The following is a 16,720-nucleotide window of genomic DNA, read 5'->3' on the forward strand; positions in this document are numbered from 1 at the left end:
CACCACGCCCGGCTATAAGAATTCTTATTTCTTATAGCCTGGGCATGATAGTGAATGCTTATAATCCCAGTACTCGGGAGGCTGAGACAGAAGGATAACAGATTTGAAACTAGCCTTAGCAACTTAGGCCCTTTGAACTTAGTGAAATTCTCTTTTAAAACAAAACTGCCAGGGTGGTGGTACACCCTTGTAATCCTAGTACTTGGGAGGCTGAACCAGGAGGATTGCAGGTTCCCAGCCAGCCTCAGCTATGTAGGCCCTCCACAACTTAGTGAGACCCTGTTCCAAAATAGATAATGAAAAAATAAGGAGCTAGAATGCCCCTGGTTTCCATCCCCAGTACTGTCAAAAAAAAAAAAAAGGAGCTGAGTGTCACTCAGAGGCAAGTGTCACTCAGGCAAAATGCCCCTGGGTTCAGTTCCTAGCCACCTCTTCCCCCCAAAAAAATAAATAAATAAAAAAAAGGACATATTCACATACATTTCTGAAACCTGAATGACTTAAAATTAATATTTTTTTGTCTTGAGATTTTTTTATTCTTCCTGAAAAATCTCTTATTAGATTGAAACAAGATAGAATACAAGAAATGTTTATTGTATCTTGGTATGGTATAAAGATTTCTTTTTTTTTTTTTTTTTTTTGTGGTACTGGGTTTCTGGATGCCCTTCTACCTCCTGGCTACACTCCCAGACCTATTTTTATATTTTTATTTGGAAACAGGGTCTCAAAAAGCCAGCAAGGCTGGCTACGAACCTGCGCGATCCTCCTGTTTCTGTCTCCCAAGCGCGGGGGTTACAAGCATGAGCCACCACGCCTGGCTTTGTATAAAGATTTCTTTGAAAATCATAGTGAGTTAGAGTCTTGTGAGAAATTCTTTAGTTTTCAAGCCCTTTTAGAAGTCGTATGAGGTTTTTTTTTTGGGGGGGGGTGACGTTGGATGGAACCCAGGGAGATTCTATCTTTGAGGTATAACCCCAGTCCTGTAATTTTTACTCTTTATTTTGAAGCCGGGTCTCACTTAGTTGCGAGGGCCTCATTGGGTTGCTGAGGCTGGCCGTGAACCTGCGATCCTCCAAGTACTAGGATTACAAGCATGCCTCACTTGCCCGGCTATATTAGTGCTATTAAGGGATCAGAATTTAGTATTTCTTTTTACCAGAATCAGCCCAGAAATAGTTATTTGTACTAGGGCTAAGCAAATATTTATTGCTTATGTTTCTTCAATATTTGTGTTGGTTATGTATAGATGTTTATACTTTGTCTTTTCAAAGGTTCGGTCTTTGTGGACTTCAGTGAATGAAACACTCATGTTTTTGGAAAAAGAGAGAGAAGTTGTTAATTCAGTCCTTAGTCTTGCTAAACAATATACTTTAGATGGAACTAATATTGCTATTAATATTCCAAGGCTCTTAGTTGACAACATTGAGAAGCAAATGTGTCAGGTAAGCATTTGATATTAAGGAAATTTAGCAAAGCATCCATTTGTTTAATATATTATGTATTGCTTTTCTCAAATGTTTTTCTGCTGTTTTCAAAAATAATTTTTGTGACTACATCTAGTTAAATCTTTATAGAGAGGGCACTGTGAAAGGTGGTTGTATTGCTGGGTGTGGTGGCACATGCCTGTGATCCCAGTACTTGGGAGAGTGAGACAGGAGGATTGCAGGTTTGAGGTCAGTCTCAGTAACTTAGGCCCTGAGCAACTCAGTGAGACCCTGTTACAAAATAAAAAAATAAACAGGCCTGGTGTTGTTGTCCAGAGGCAGAGTACCCCTGGGTTCCATCCTCAGTACCATAAAAAAATACATGGGTATATTTATATCCATTAACTTATATTTTGTTCATGCCTTGTACAGTCCTGCGTTGTATAGTTTAGAAAGGAAAAGAGTATTTACTTAGAAGATGTTCAAAGAGAACAACAGTGCTTTCTTGTTGTCAAATGTCCTTTTATTTATTTATTTTGGTGGTACTGGGAGTGGAACCCAGGGGCTTTCTACCTCTGGGCTGTACTCCCAGACCTATTATTTTATATTTTATTTGGCGCCACCACACCTGGCTTTAAACGTCCCTTTATAAAGTTTTCATTCTGAGCCAGGTGGGGTGGCACATGCTTGTAATCCCAATACTTGAGAGGCTGAGGCAGTAGGATCTTAGGTTCGTGGCCAGCTTCAGCTACTTAGTGAGGTGCTCTGCAACTTAGTGAGATCTTGTTTCAAAATAAAGAATAAAAACTAGGGCTGGGGGGTGTAGCTTGGAGGTAGAATGCCCTTAGGTTCCATCCCTAGTACTGCCAAAAAAACCACATTTTTTTTCATTGCTTTTCTCTTTTATCTTGCTGCTGTTCAGCATCCCCTTCCCCCCCTTTTTTTGATGGCAGTTGGGGAGGGGGTTGAACCCAGGGATGCTCTACCAACGATCTACATTTCCTTTTTTGTGCTAGGGATTGAACTCAAGGAGTTCTAGACTTCTGAGCTTTTCCCCCAGTCTGCTTAATTTTTATATTGAAAAGGGCTTTACTAAGTTGCTGAGGCTGGCCTCAAACCTACCATCCTTTAGTGTCAGCCTCCCAATACTGGGATTACAGTTGTGGGCCAAAACACCTGGCTTATTTTCCTTTTAATTTTGAGGCAGAATTTTGCTAAGATGCGAAGGCTGGTTTTGACTGTAATCTTAATGCCTCAGCCTCCCAAGCAGCTTTGCAATGTCAATCTCTCTGTTTCCCTTTGTTTTTATAGACTTCTCATTTGAGTTTTTCCCCACTGGTTTCTTTTTTTTTTTTTAATCTAGATTTTATTTGTTTTTTATTTTTTTGGTACTGAAGATTGAACCCAGTAACAGTCTACCTCTGAAGTACACCCCCAGCACTATATTTTTTAATTACGTAGTTTTTTTTTTTTTTGGTGGTGGTACTGGGGTTCCTGGAAACCTTTCTACCTCCGGACTACATACACTCCCAGACCTATTTTATATTTTTATTTGGAAACAGGGTCTCTTAAGCTAGCGAGATCCTCCTGTCTCCGCCTCCCAAACTGGGATTACAAGCGTGCGCCACCACGTCCAGCTCTACTTAGTTTTTGAAACAGGGTCTCACTAGGTTGGTGAGTCTCACTACTTGCTGAGGCTGTCCTCAAACATGTGATTCTCCTGCCTCAGCCTTCCAAGTAGTGGGATTACAGGCGTGGGCCATCACACATGGCTTTATTTTTTATTTTGAAACAGGGTCTAACTAGGCTTCTGAGTGTCTTGCTAAATTTCTGAGGCTGGCCTGGAAGCTCTGATCCTTCTGTTTCAGCCTCTCAAGTACTAGGATTACAGGTGTTTGTCACCACCCCTGGCTTTTATGTAGCTTTTAAATGAAAGGATTCTTGGTTGTTGTTGTTGTTGTTGTTTTTTAATGCCTGGGTTTCTTTCCCTGTTTACAAATTTATCTGTATTAGTAATTCCATGTCTTCAACATCTTCTCATACACTAATTTCACTGTTTTAGTCTCACTGCTAAAATCCAAAGACTTGACCAGGTAACTTAGAGGAAGGAAGATTTATTTGCTCATGGTTTCCTTGGGGATTTGGGGGTTCAGCCCGGGGACTGCAGATTTCAGGGCAGAACTGTGGGAAGAGAGCCAGAGAGAGCACAAGGCGCTCTGACATGAGGAGGCCGGAAGCAGGAGGGAGCAAAGGGAGGCAGAACCACATGTAATCCCCAAGGCTGCAGCCCCAGAGACCCGCCTTCTCCAGCCACACTCTACCAGCCCAGGCCACCACCAGGGAATCCATTCAGTGGATATCCATTGCTGAGATTACAGCATGCCCACTGTCAACATTGCTTGTTTCCTGAGGGCTATAGGGACATTCTGTTTCCAAACCATTACCATTACCAAATTGGTATTTCTACTTACTCCACTTCAACCTAAAGTCTAGGTACTTTTTCCATATATGTTTGGGACATTTCTATCTGGATAGTTTGGTTTTTTTCCCTTTAGTAAGCACAAGTTATTTAGCATCGACTATATATATGGTATTAATTTTAAGGGTTATAAAAATTGCCTATTGTTGTGACTCTGAAGAGCTTTCTCTTTATTTTTTGTATACTGGGGCCGGAACCTAGGGGCAGTCTACCTCTGAGCTATATCCCTAGCCTAATTTTTAGTTTGAAACAATATCTTGCTACGTTGCCAAGGATCTTGCTAAATTGCTGAGGCTGGCTTTGAGCCTGTGACTCAGCCTTCCAAGTACTGGGATTCCAGAAGTGTGCCACCAGGCAAGCTTTCACTTTAAAAAGTAACATGACTGGCCGTCAAATTCAGAGTACATACAAATCAATATGTTTAAATTCAGATTCCTATAGGGTATAAGTAGGTAATAGATATGTAACACATTAATAATGTGGAATGATAGGAGAAGGCAGAGAATGATAGTCTTCAGAGAAAATTTCTATAATATTCTTGTGAAATTTATTATTTAAAAATACTGGCAACTAGGGAGTAGGGATGTAGTTCAGTGGTACAGCACTTATATAGCATGCATGAGGCTCTGGGTTCAGTCCTCAGTGCCATGAGGAAAAAAAAAAAAAAAAAGTGAGCTGGGCTTGGTGGCACACACTTGTAATCCCAGGACTTGAGAGGCCGAGACAGGAGGAACATGGGTTCTTGGTCAGTCTTAGCTACTTAGTGAAGCCCTCTGCAACTTAGTGAGACCCTGTTTCAAAATGAATAAAAAATCGGGCTGCGGATGTAACTTGGAGGTAGAATGCCCCTGGGTTGCATCTCCAGTACCAAAAAAAAAAAAAAAAAAGCAAATCCAAGAATACTGCAGGCCACATAAACATGCCTCAAGTTATGATACGGCATTTAGGAGATTTAGGAGTCATTGATTTGCAACTTTCATTAAAAAATGAATTTCTCAAATCTGCTCTTTCTACTCAGTCTTTATTTCTCTTTTCATCTATTTGATTTCTTTTGTTCTAGTTTTCAACCTTTAATAGGATATAAAAATGTAGCATGAAGCTGGGTGTGGTGGCACATGCTTGTAATCCCAGTACTTGGGAGGCTGAGATAGAAGGGTCGCAGGTTTGCAGCCAGCCTCAGCTACTTAGGCCCTCCGGAACTTAAGTGTGACCCTGTTTCATAATAAAGAATAAAAAAATAGGGCAAGGGGTGTAGTTCAGTGATAGAATGCCCCTGGGTTCAATCCCCAGTACTGCTAAAAAAAAAAAAAAAAAAAAAGGTAGCATGACATTTAATTTTTTTAGTTTCACTTAATTTAAATTATATAATTTTATGGGGTAGTGGTAATTGGGCTTCTTTCTTTCTTTCTTCTTTATTTATTTATTTATTTTGGTGGTACTGGGGTTCCTGGAAGCCCTTCTACCTCCGGGGTACACTCCCAGACCTATTTTTATATTTTTATTTGGAAACAGGGTCTCTTTAGCTAGTGCGCTGGCTGGCTTTGAACCAGCATGATCCTCCTGTTTCTGCCTCCCAAGAGCGGGGATTACAAGCGTGCACCACCACGCCCGGCTCCCATTCTCTTTAAAGGTGGGATTTTTATATAATGGCAAGAAGCATAAATATATTTTTGTAACAGTATATTATCTGAAAAACCTATACTTCTCTTTTTTCCCTGTCTGAATTTTTAGTTGCATATAGGAAATGTTTATGAGGCTGGAAAATTGAACCTTTTAACAGTCATTCAGTTGCTAAATGAAGTCTTGAAAGCAATGAAATCTGAACGTTGTCAGGCTGGCCAAGCAAGATTGACAGTAGACCTTCACTACCTTGAAAAGGAGACCAAGTTACAGAGAGAAAGATTATCAGATCTGAAGCATATGAGGTATACTAGAACAATCTTCTGTTATTTTACTATGGGAGGAGAAGGGTGGTTTTCTCAGCAAAACTTTTGCATGGCTAAGAACTTTTCAGCTTTGGCAAAAAGTGTGAAATATTTACTAGTACTCAAAAGCCTTAGGTGATCACCTCTCAGAGAGATATGTGAAATAGAAAGGAAAGATAATGTAGTTTTCTCTATGGGAAATTAATTATTTGCCCTGAGTGGTAATTCTTAAAACTGAGTCTCAGAAAAGTGATTTATTGAGCAGATAGACTGGGAGTCATAGGCTACCCTTAGAAGTGGTCAGAGAATAGGAGTAGAAATCTGATTATAGTTTAGAGCCAGGAAATAAATTGCATTTAAAAATAAATGAAGTTTGATGACCAGCTTCAACTTAGTGAGAGGCCGTCTGCAATTAAGTGAGACTGTTTCAAATTAAAAAGTAAAATAGGACTAAGAGTATAGTTCTTAGGTAGAATGCCCCTGTATTTCCCCCAGTACTGGGGGAAATAAACAAAAATAAGTAAATAGGTTAGATGCTTTCTGGTTTTAAAAGGAGAAATATTTTTAATATTTACTTAGGGTATTTGGTTGATGCATGCTGATTTGGTTGAATTTTCAGGCGTATTTCCTTCCCATTCCCTGCTATTTATTGTTATTTCCATGCATTTTACTTCATACTTTTTTGTGTATTCATGTTCTGATTAAAGTTACTTTTATGCTATCATAGGCATAAAATAAAAGAAGATCTCACAACTGTAAGACATTCAATTGTTGAAAAGCAGGGAGAGTGGCATAAAAAATGGAAAGAGTTTCTTGGTCTTTCTCCATTCAGTCTGATTAAAGGTTGGACTTCAGTAAGTAAATTTCACCTGTCCTTTGGAGAGTAGTTTAATTTTTGAAGTCTTTGATTTACTACGTTACATATGACCTAGAAACATAACGATTATGTACGTTTGTTATCTGTAAATCTAAAGTTCAAATGTTTTGAACTCTAATTTTTCTAAATACGTAACAGAATTTTTATTAGGCTGATATCATTTATACTATATTTACATATACATTCATATATATATATATATTCATTCAGAGGGTTATAGTAAAAAGAAAAAGAAGCTGGCTATGGTGGTGTGTATCTGTAATATCAACTACTTGGGATCCAGAGGCAGGAGGATTGGGGAATTTGAGGTCATCCTGGGCAACACAGCAGAACTGTCACACACACACACAAAATAGAATTTATGTATGGCAGTGCATGCCTGTAATCCTAGAACTTGGGAAGCTGAGACAGGAGGATTGCAGGTTCACAGCCAGCCTCAACTACTTAGTGAGGCCCTCTGCAATTTCATGAAACCATTCCCAAATAAAAAATAAAATAGGGCTGGGGGTGTAGTTTGGAGGTAAAATGCCTCTGGGTTTAATCCTCTGCACCAAAAAACTCACACACACACAAAAAAAAAAAAACAACAAAAAAATGAGCTTTCCTTGAGATACTATGATGTTGTATAAACATAGTTGGAGGACAAATTAATTTCCTTGTTTCTAATATTGTACTATGGTTTATAAACTAACTGATATTCTCGTTGTTAGGCAAAAATCGTTCATGTACTATTTTAGCATTGTATTTGTAGTAACTAGTAAGTATGTTACTTCAAAATTGTGAATTCTGTGTTTTAAGGCTGTGGATCTTTTACCACCTATGTCTCCCCTTTCGTTCGATCCTGTCTCAGAGGAAGAATATGCAAGGAGTATTCTTTTTCAGTATCCTGCTTCACTTCCAGGTTGGTTATTTATCTATTTATCTTTTTCTCTTTTAAAACTCCTGTCTAGCCGGGTGTGGTGGCGCACACTTGTAATCCTCGCGCTTGGGAGGCGGAGACAGGAGGATTGCGCAGGTTCGATGCCAGCCGCGTTGGCGTAAGAGACCCTGTTTCAAAAATATAAAATAGGTCTGGGAGTGTAGCCCGGAGGTAGAAGGGCTTCCAGGAACCCCAGTACCACTAAAAAAACAAACAAAAAACAAAACAAAACAAACTCCTGTCTCTCATTATTTCTCATAATAGTCTTATATATTCATTGTTTTCCCCCAATTCTTTTTTATTGTAGAAATGCACATAACATAGTCATTTCAGTCACTGTAAAGTATATAACACAGTGACATTTAGTAAATTCAGTGTCGTTCAATTATCGCTCTTTTTTTTTTTTTGGCGGGTCTGGGAATTTGACCAGGGGCATTTGACCTCTGAGCTACAGCCCCTGGCCTATTTTTTATTCCTTATTTTGAAACCGGTCTCACTGAGTTGCAGAGGGTCTCACTAAGTAGCTGAGGCTGTCCGCGAACCGCAATCCTCCGATCTTAGCCTCCCGAATGCTGGGATTTCAAGCATGTGCTACCACGCCTGGCATCACTACGTTTTGTTCCAGAACATTTTCATCAATTTCAAAGAAAGCCCTTTATCCATTAAAGTAGTCTCTCCCCATTTCCTCCTCCTGTAGTTTATGGCAGCCACTATATACTTTTTGCTTTTGTGGATATTCTGGATCTTTCATATAAAGAGAATCATACAATATGTGGCCTTTGCGCTTAGCTTCTTTTTCTTGCAGTTTTTTCACTTTCTATGCAATTTTTCTAAGGTTTATCTATGCTGATTAATGTATGGCTGAGCCCTCATTTCTTTTCTTTCTCTTCTCTCTTTTATTTTTTATGTTTTGGTACTGGGGATAGAACTCAGGGACATTGTACCAAACTTTATTTCCAGCCCGCTCACCACTTTTTTTTTTGGTGATACTGGGGATGGAACCCAAGGGCATTCTACTTCTGAGCTATATTCCCAGCCCTATTGCTCATCTTTTTTTGTTATTTTATTTTGAAACATGGTCTCACTAAGTTGTAGAAAGCCTAAGTGCCTCCAGCCTGTGAGCCTCTTATTTCAGCTTCCCAAGAACTGGGATTACATGTACTACTACACCTGGCTCTTCCCAGTCCTTTTTTTTTTTTTTTTTTGGTGGTACTGGGGGTAGAACCCAGAGGCTTTCTACCTCTGGGCTATACTCCCAGACCTATTTTATACTTTATTTGGAAACAAGGTCTCACTGAGTTGCTCTGAGCCTCACTAAGTAGCTGAGGCTGGCTTCGAACACATGCGATCCTCCCGTCTCAGCCTCCCAAGCGCGGGGATTACAAGCGTGCGCCACCACGCCCTGCTTTCCCAGTCCTATTTTTTAATAATTTAATTGGAAACAGGATCTCACTAAGTTGCTAAGAGCTTTACTAAGTAGCTGAGGCTGGCTTTGAACCTGTGCAATCCTCCTGTCTCAGCCTCCCAAGCACTGGGATTACAAGTGTGCGCCACTATGCCCGGCTTCCCAGCCCTTTTTATTTTTGATTTTTGAAACAAAATCTTGCCAGGTTGCTCAGAATCTTGCAACATTGCTGAAGCTGCCCTTGAAACTGCAGTTTTCCTGTCTCTTTTTCTTTCTCCTCCTCCTCCTTCTCTTCCTCCTCCTCTTTCTCTCCCCCTCTCTCCTTCCCACCACCTTTATATCTCTTAGAGTTAACTAATTATCTTTTAGTTATGCTTAATTTGCCCTTTGACCTATCCGTGTGTGTGTGTGTGTGTGTGTGTGTGTGTGTGTGTGTGGGTGTGTGGGTGTGTGTGGTACTGGGGATGGAACCCAAGGAATTCTACCTACCAGCTATACTCCATCCCCATTTTTATTCTTTATTTTGAAACAGGGTCTTACTAAGTTGCAAAGGACCTCACTAAGTAACTGAGGCTAGATGAGAACTGTGATTCTCCTGTCTCAGCCTCCCGAATAGTGGGATTACAAGCATGTGACACCACGCTTGGCTTGACCTATCCATTTTTAATATTTAATACTCATTAATGTCTTCTTTATTTGCTTTTTAAAAACTATCTGATCTTTTTTATGGTCTTTCTTGCCTTTCATTATGGCTTTTTTCTTTTTTGCTAATAATTTAAGATGTATTGAGCTTATCTTTTTCAAGATTTTTCCTATCTTGATCAGTTATTTCTGGTTCTATGTCCTCTGCTTGATTTTCATGGTTGTTTCCTTCCTTTTGAAGTGCTTGGTTTGCCATGGTGGCACACACTTGTAATCTCAGTACTTGCAAGGCCGCCACAGGATTGCAGGTTCTCAGCTAGCCTCAGTAAATTGTGAGGCCCTCCAAAAACTTATTGAGGCACTGTTTCAAAATAAAGAATAGGCCGGGTGTGGTGGCACACGCTTGTAATCCCTGTGCTTGGGAGGCAGAGACAGGAGGATCGCACAGGTTCAAAGCCAGCCTTGCTGGCCTACGAGACCCTGTTTCCAAATAAAATATAAAATAGGTCTGGGAGTGTAGCCTGGAGGTAGAAGGGTTCCATCCCCAGTACCACCAAAAAGAAAAAAAAAAAAAAAGAAAAAGAATAAAAAACAGGGCTGAGGGTGTATCTCAGAGGTAGAATACCTCTAGATTTAATCCACACAATGTGTGCGTGCACACACATACACACACATGCACGCGCGCATGCACGCACCAAAAAGCAAAACTTTATTGTGATCTCAACTTTAGTGGTCTCTTTACCTTTAGAGGACTCTTGTGGGCTCTTTATAAAATAGCCTTTACAGAGTACCGTAGGGACCTAGATATTTCCTTTCAGTTAATGTCTGGTTTTGGATTCCTACAAGTAACCATTATAAATTTAGAGTTTTATATACCATTTCATCAGCTGAGGTTTTAAATTTCTTTTTAATTTTCAATTTTTTCATCCAGGTAGAAAGAAACTTCCTTGCTACTTTTCTGGTCCAGCTGGTAGAATTTTTTTTAAATTTTTTTTGCGGGTCTGGGGATGGAACCCAAGGGCATTTGACCTCTGAGCTACACGCCCTTTCCTATTTTTTTTTTATTCTTTATTTTGAAACAGGGTCTCGCTAAGTAGCAGAGGGCCTCACTAAGTAGCTGAGGCTGTCCGCGAACCACGATCCTCCGGTCTCAGCCTCCCGAATGCTGGGATTACAAGCATGTGTCACCATGCCTGGCCAGCTGGTAGAATTTTTATAATTTCCCTTTACAGGGTCAGAGCACCTGCAGTGTGCTGGGAAGCTAAGGTGTTCTTGTTAACTGGTGGGTGGGCATAAAGTCTCCTGTGTTTGGCCCCATAAAGCTTGAGATTACTATTCTGATTAAACTTTCTGTCTTTGGTTCTGGCTTATAATGACATTTCTTTAGGCAGTTTTTCCTTTTTCTTCCATTGTATTTAGCAGTTCTAGTGTATTTGTAGTAAGAGTTACTGTGTTTCTGCTTGGTTTGTTCTGCTGCAAGTTTCTTTTATTTACTTATTTTTTAATTTTTTACTTGAAACAGGGTCTCACTATGTTGCTAAGAGCTTCAGTAAGTTGCTAAGGCTGGCTTTGAATCTATGATCCTCCTGTCTCAGCCTCCTAATTATTAGGATTACAGGCATGCACCTGCATATCCGACACGTTAACTTTTAAATGCCTTGTTTTGTCTGTCCTTTTTTTCACATCTTATAGTATTAGACTTTAGTAGTAGTTGTTCTCCTCCTCCTCCTCCTCCTCCTCCTCCTCCTCCTCCTCCTCCTCCTCCTCCTCCTCCTCCTCCTCCTCCTCCTCCATGCTGGGGATTGAACACGGGACTAGCACATCACTGCTTGCTTGAAATTGTGTTCTAACTTGCTACTCTGTTTTCAATATTCAATTTATTCCATATTCCATATGACAGTTAGTGAAAGTTTCTGTAATGTACATATGATCCTTTTCATTTTTTATATAAAACACACAATGGCTTCCTATCATCTTTAGGGGCAAAAAGCTAGATATGTTTTTCACTGAATAGCTTTTTTCTTGCAAACTTTCTTACGTGCTGGAATAAACATGTTTCAGTTTTGTCTGCTAGCAACAGATGGTGTTTATAGTTATATGCAACAATTTGGTTTCTGATTTTCTAGTTTTGTGACAGAGTTGTAGTTGTGTTTTATTTGGGAGATGTTTTATAAGGAGTGGCAATTTCATTCAATTAACAGGTATAGAGGGTGTTGAAAATGTTGTAAAGTGGCATACTATCATGATAGATTTAAAGGATAACTTTACATAATATTTTTATTGGCTTCTTATGCAGTGACATTTTGGGCACATGCACATAATAAGGAAAGCCTTTCAGAAGCTAACATGTTAGAGGAGGAGGAGTCCTTGTAGCATCAAGTTTTTTTTTTTTTTTTTTTTTGCGGTACTGGGGATGGAATCCAGGGGCATTCTACCTCTGAGCTGCACCCCCAGTCCTATTTTTTATTCTTTATTTTGAAACAGGGTCTCATTGAGTTGCAAAGGGCCTCACTAAGTAGCTGAGGCTGGCCTTGAACTGTGATCCTCCTGTCTCAGCCTCCCAAGCATCAAGTCCTTTTTAACATAGCTGTGGCTTTCTTCACGTCTCCTTTCCCACCATACCTTCATGATATGTATTGCTACCAAATACTGTAGGACAGAATCCTCATGCCACAGTATACTACTTACTCTCTCCAGACCTTCATGCCTTCTTCCCTGGATGTCTCTCCTCTGCCTCCTTGCATTTTGTTTTTACTCTGTCATAATAATGTAGTAGTATAACAACACTTTACCCCTGGCTAGACTGACTGCTTCCCCATGGGTCATACAGTGGTGGCACACAGTTAATCAGTGGTAGAATAACAAACATATAGGATGGCTGATTGATATCTAAAACCTGTGCTCAGATATGCTATGTGCTGTAACTTTTTGACTTTGATGGCCTGTGTGTTAATTATAATCTATGCACTTAAACAGTTGTTTTAGATTAAGTTACCAGTCTTTTTTTTTTTTTTTATTACTGGGGATAGACTCAAGGCTGCTTGCATATACCAATCTTAAAAAGCCTCCTGCTCAGATATTCCCTAACTATTCTGCCTATCACTTTACCTTAAAAATTGGATAATTATCTTTTATTAGTATTTATATATATGTATATATATGTATATTATATATTTATATATATATATATATTTTTCCCCCCCCTCCTGTTTAGAAGCTATATGGGCCAAGAGGATGGAATACAGCTCAGTGGTAGAGTTCTTGCCTTGTATGTGCAAAGCCCTGGTTTGATTCCCAGAAAAAAAAAAAAAAGCCTCAAAATTTTAAAATCCTTGAATATTAATGTACAAACATAATTAGAGGATTTTTTTTTCTACTTCCTTAGATACACCTAAGCAACATAACCAAGAAAATGGTTGTAGAAGAGGCATTGATACTTTGGTAGCTACATGTGATCTAAACAACAGGTAAAACAAATTTGATATTCATATTGATTTTTTTTGGTATGGTACTGGGGATGGAACCCACGGGCATTCTACCTCCAAGCTACACCCCCAGCCCTATTTTTTATTCTTTATTTTGAAACAGGGTCACACTGAATTGCAAATGGCATCAGGAAATAGCTGAGGCTATCTGTGAACTGTGATTCTCCTGTTTCAGCCTCCCAAATGCTGGGATTATAAGTGTGCATCACCACATCCGGCTTCATATTGATTTCTTATATTAATTTTAGTGCCATCTTAAGCCAGTTTCCAAACTTTTGTACTATGGAATACTATATTACTTCCCCTTCTTAGGCAGATAGTATTTTTTCTAAATAGTTTTTTAGAAACACATTTTTAGAAAAGATTCAACACTTGTGAGCATGGGCATTTTTCCTTTTCTTTAAATATTGGGTTTCATGGAAGATTATCTGAATTTTAAAGAAAAAAATTATGAAAATTATCTAAGGTGAGTTTGGGAAATATATATTTATTTATTTTGTGTGTGTGTGTGTGTGTGTGGTCCTGGGGATTGAACCCAGGGGCATTCTACCTCTGAGCTACACCCCTAACCTGATTTTTAAATTTTTATTTTGAAACAGAGTCTCAGTAGCTCAGGCTGTCTGAGAACCTGGGTCCTCCTGTCACAGCCTCTCAAGTATTGGGATTATAAGTACTGTTTACCATGCCTGGCATATTTTTTATGCATGGTCTCATGCCAGGCCTCGTGGTGTATGCTTATAATCCCAGTACTTGAGAAGCTGAGACAGGAGGATCACAGGTCAGTGGCCAGCCTCAGCAATTTAGTGAGGGTGAGGCTCTCTACAACTTATTGAGACACTGTTTCAAAATAAAGAAATAAAATAAGGCTAGGGTGTAGCTCAGAGTTAGAACACTTCAGGGTTCAATTACCAAAGAAAGAAAGAAAAAAGAGAGAGAAAGAAAAAGAGATATGGGTGGACAGGAGGGGAGGAAGAAGAAAAAGGAAAGAAACAGGGTCTTTTTTTTAATATTTTATTTTATTTTATTTTATTTTTGGTGGTACTGGGGTTCCTGGAAACCCTTCTACCTCCGGGCTATACTACCAGACCTATTTTTATATTTTTATTTGGAAACAGGGTCTCTTAAGCCAGCGATGCTGGTTTTGAACCTGCGCGATTCTCTTGTCTCCGCCTCCCAAGCACGGGGATTACAAGTGTGCGCCACCACACCTGGTTGAAACAGGGTCTTTTAGATAAAGGTCTACTAGGTTGCTGAGGTTGGGTTCAAACCTGAGATTCTCCTGTCTCAGACATCCAAGTACTGGGAGTATAGGTTTTCATCAGTGTGTCCAATCAAAATTTTATTTTAAATGTGTGACTATAGCTGGGTGTGGTGGAGCCCACTTGTAATCGCAGCATTCAGGATCCTTCTGAAACCAGAGGATTGCGGTTCACGCACAGCCTCAGCTACTTAGTGAGGTCCTTTGCAACTCAGTGAGAACGGTTTCAAAATAAAGAATAAAAAAGGGCTGGGGGTATAGCTCAGAGGTAGAATGCCCTTGGCTTCCATCCCTGGTACCGCTAAACAAAACCCGGGTGTGGTGGCGCACCCTTGTTATCCCAGCATTCCGGAAGCTGAGACCGGAGGATTGCGGTTTGCGGACAGCCTCAGCTACTGCTTAGTGAGGCTCTCTGCAACTTAGTGAGACCCTGTTTCAAAATAAAGAATAAAAAATAGGGCAGGAGGTGTAGCTTGGAGGTCAAATGCCCTTGGGTTCCATTCCCAGACCCCCCAAAAAAAAAAGTGTGACTGTTATCCTGATGGAGATTATAGTTTACCATAGCATTACAGCACATATTCTGAGGTCAAACTGCTTCAACTCAAATACTGGCCCTGCTTTATTCTGTGTGATCATAGGAATTTTACTTGAGATATTCAATCTTAACCAGGCATGGTGGTTGAATTTTTATACTTTTAAGATTTTGGGGACTAATCCTAGTACCCAGGAGGCTGAGATAGGAGGATGGCAGGTTCAAGGCTTTTCTCAGCAATTAGTGAGATCCTTAGTCATTTAATGAGATCTTCTTTCAAAACAAAAAGTAAAATAGGACTGGGAGTAGAGCTTGGAGGTAGACTGCCTCTGGATTTTCTTGTGTGTGTACGTAAGAAAAAGTTGGGGGTTTTTGCACCTATAATTCTAGCTACTCCAGTGTTGAAGCAGGATTGCAAATTTGAGGCCAGCCTGGGCAAATTAGTGTGATTCTGTCTCAAAATGAAAAGGACTGGAGATATAGTTCAGTGGTAACACATTCTTGGGTTTAATTCATAGTACCAAAAAAAAAAAAGAGGAATTTGGGGGAACTTTGAAATTTAGTCTTAAGACTATATTCTACTTTAATTTTTGTTGTTATAGCTGCATCTGATTTGGCCTTTGCTGGTCCAACCGTTTCCCACTTAAGTCTGAGCAGCTCTTTCTTTTATCTGTATTTATGTAGAGGTTTTTGATAAACCACTTGATAAAAATTGTTGATACTTTGAAACTTTAAAAAATTTGGAAGACTTTGAGCCAGGCGTGGTGGCGCACGCTTGTAATCCCCGCCCTTGGGAGGCTGAGACAGGAGGATCACCCAGGTTCGAAGCCAGCCTCAGCTACTTAGTGAGGCTCTAGCAACTTAGTGAGACCCTGTTTCCAAATAAATTATAAAGAAAAATAGTGCTAGGGGTGTAGTCTGGAGGTAGAAAAGCCCGAGTTCCACCTCCAGTACCACCAAAAAAAAAAAAAAAAAAAAAAAAAAAAAAAAAAAAAAAAAGGGAAGACTTTGATTTACTCTAACCCCCAAATTTAATATATGAGAAACCTGAACTTGTTGGGCATAGTGGTGCTTGCTTGTAATCCCAGTACTTGGGAGGCTGAGACAGGAGAATCTCAGGTTTGCGACCAGTCTCAACTACTTAGGCTATTTGCAACTCAGTGAGACCCTTTCAAACTAAGGAATACAAAATTGGGCTGGAGGTGTAGCTCGGAGGTAGAATGCCCCTGGGTTCAAACCCCAGTACCGCAACCTCAATCTGCTGTTTTGACTTCCTTCATGAGTAGTTCTATTTTCTTTCTTTCTTTCTTTCTTTTTTTTTTTTTGCGGTACTGGAGATGGAACCCAAGTGCATTCTGCCTCTAATAGGTGAAGATTTCAAGACTGCAAGTTTGAAGAAACTTGAAAAATTGTATTTGCTATTATGTAAAATATTTGCATTATACTTCTGCCTCTGAAAAGAAGGTACAGCACCAATATGTTTAGTGTTGACAGTAGTTTCTGTGGTAATCCATTTTTTCCTAGGGTAGAAAAGCTTTTGGCCTTTCAGTTGAAAAGATCTTCCCAGATCAAGATAACATAATTTCAGGGCGTGGTGGTGCACCCTTGTAATCCCTGTGCTTGGGAGGCGGAGACAGTAGGATCACGCAGGTTTGAAGCCAGCCACGCTGGCTTAAGAGACACTGTTTCCAAAAATAAAAAAGTATAAAATATGTCTGGGAGTGTAGCCTGGAGGTAGAAGGGCTTCCAGGAACCCCAGTACCACACACACAAA

General features: G+C 39.8%; 1 protein-coding gene across 3 annotated transcripts in view; it reads left to right on the forward strand.

Moving 5' to 3' along the window:
* HAUS6 (HAUS augmin like complex subunit 6) overlaps positions 1 to 16,720 on the forward strand; it is a gene marked incomplete at both ends in the record, with an annotated part of 51,905 nt that overhangs the window by 21,865 nt on the left and 13,320 nt on the right. For 2 of the 3 annotated variants that reach the window (XM_080709257.1, XM_080709258.1), the window contains 5 exons: positions 1,272 to 1,442; positions 5,635 to 5,828; positions 6,556 to 6,682; positions 7,504 to 7,606; positions 13,057 to 13,138. In XM_080709257.1, the coding sequence (XP_080565383.1) occupies positions 1,272 to 1,442; positions 5,635 to 5,828; positions 6,556 to 6,682; positions 7,504 to 7,606; positions 13,057 to 13,138 (677 nt within the window). The remainder of the gene's footprint in view (positions 1 to 1,271; positions 1,443 to 5,634; positions 5,829 to 6,555; positions 6,683 to 7,503; positions 7,607 to 13,056; positions 13,139 to 16,720) is intronic. The other variant, XM_080709259.1, reaches the window with a different exon arrangement.

The sequence above is a fragment of the Muscardinus avellanarius genome (genome assembly GCF_963383645.1).
Source record: "Muscardinus avellanarius genome assembly, chromosome: 13".
NCBI lineage: Eukaryota > Metazoa > Chordata > Mammalia > Rodentia > Gliridae > Muscardinus > Muscardinus avellanarius.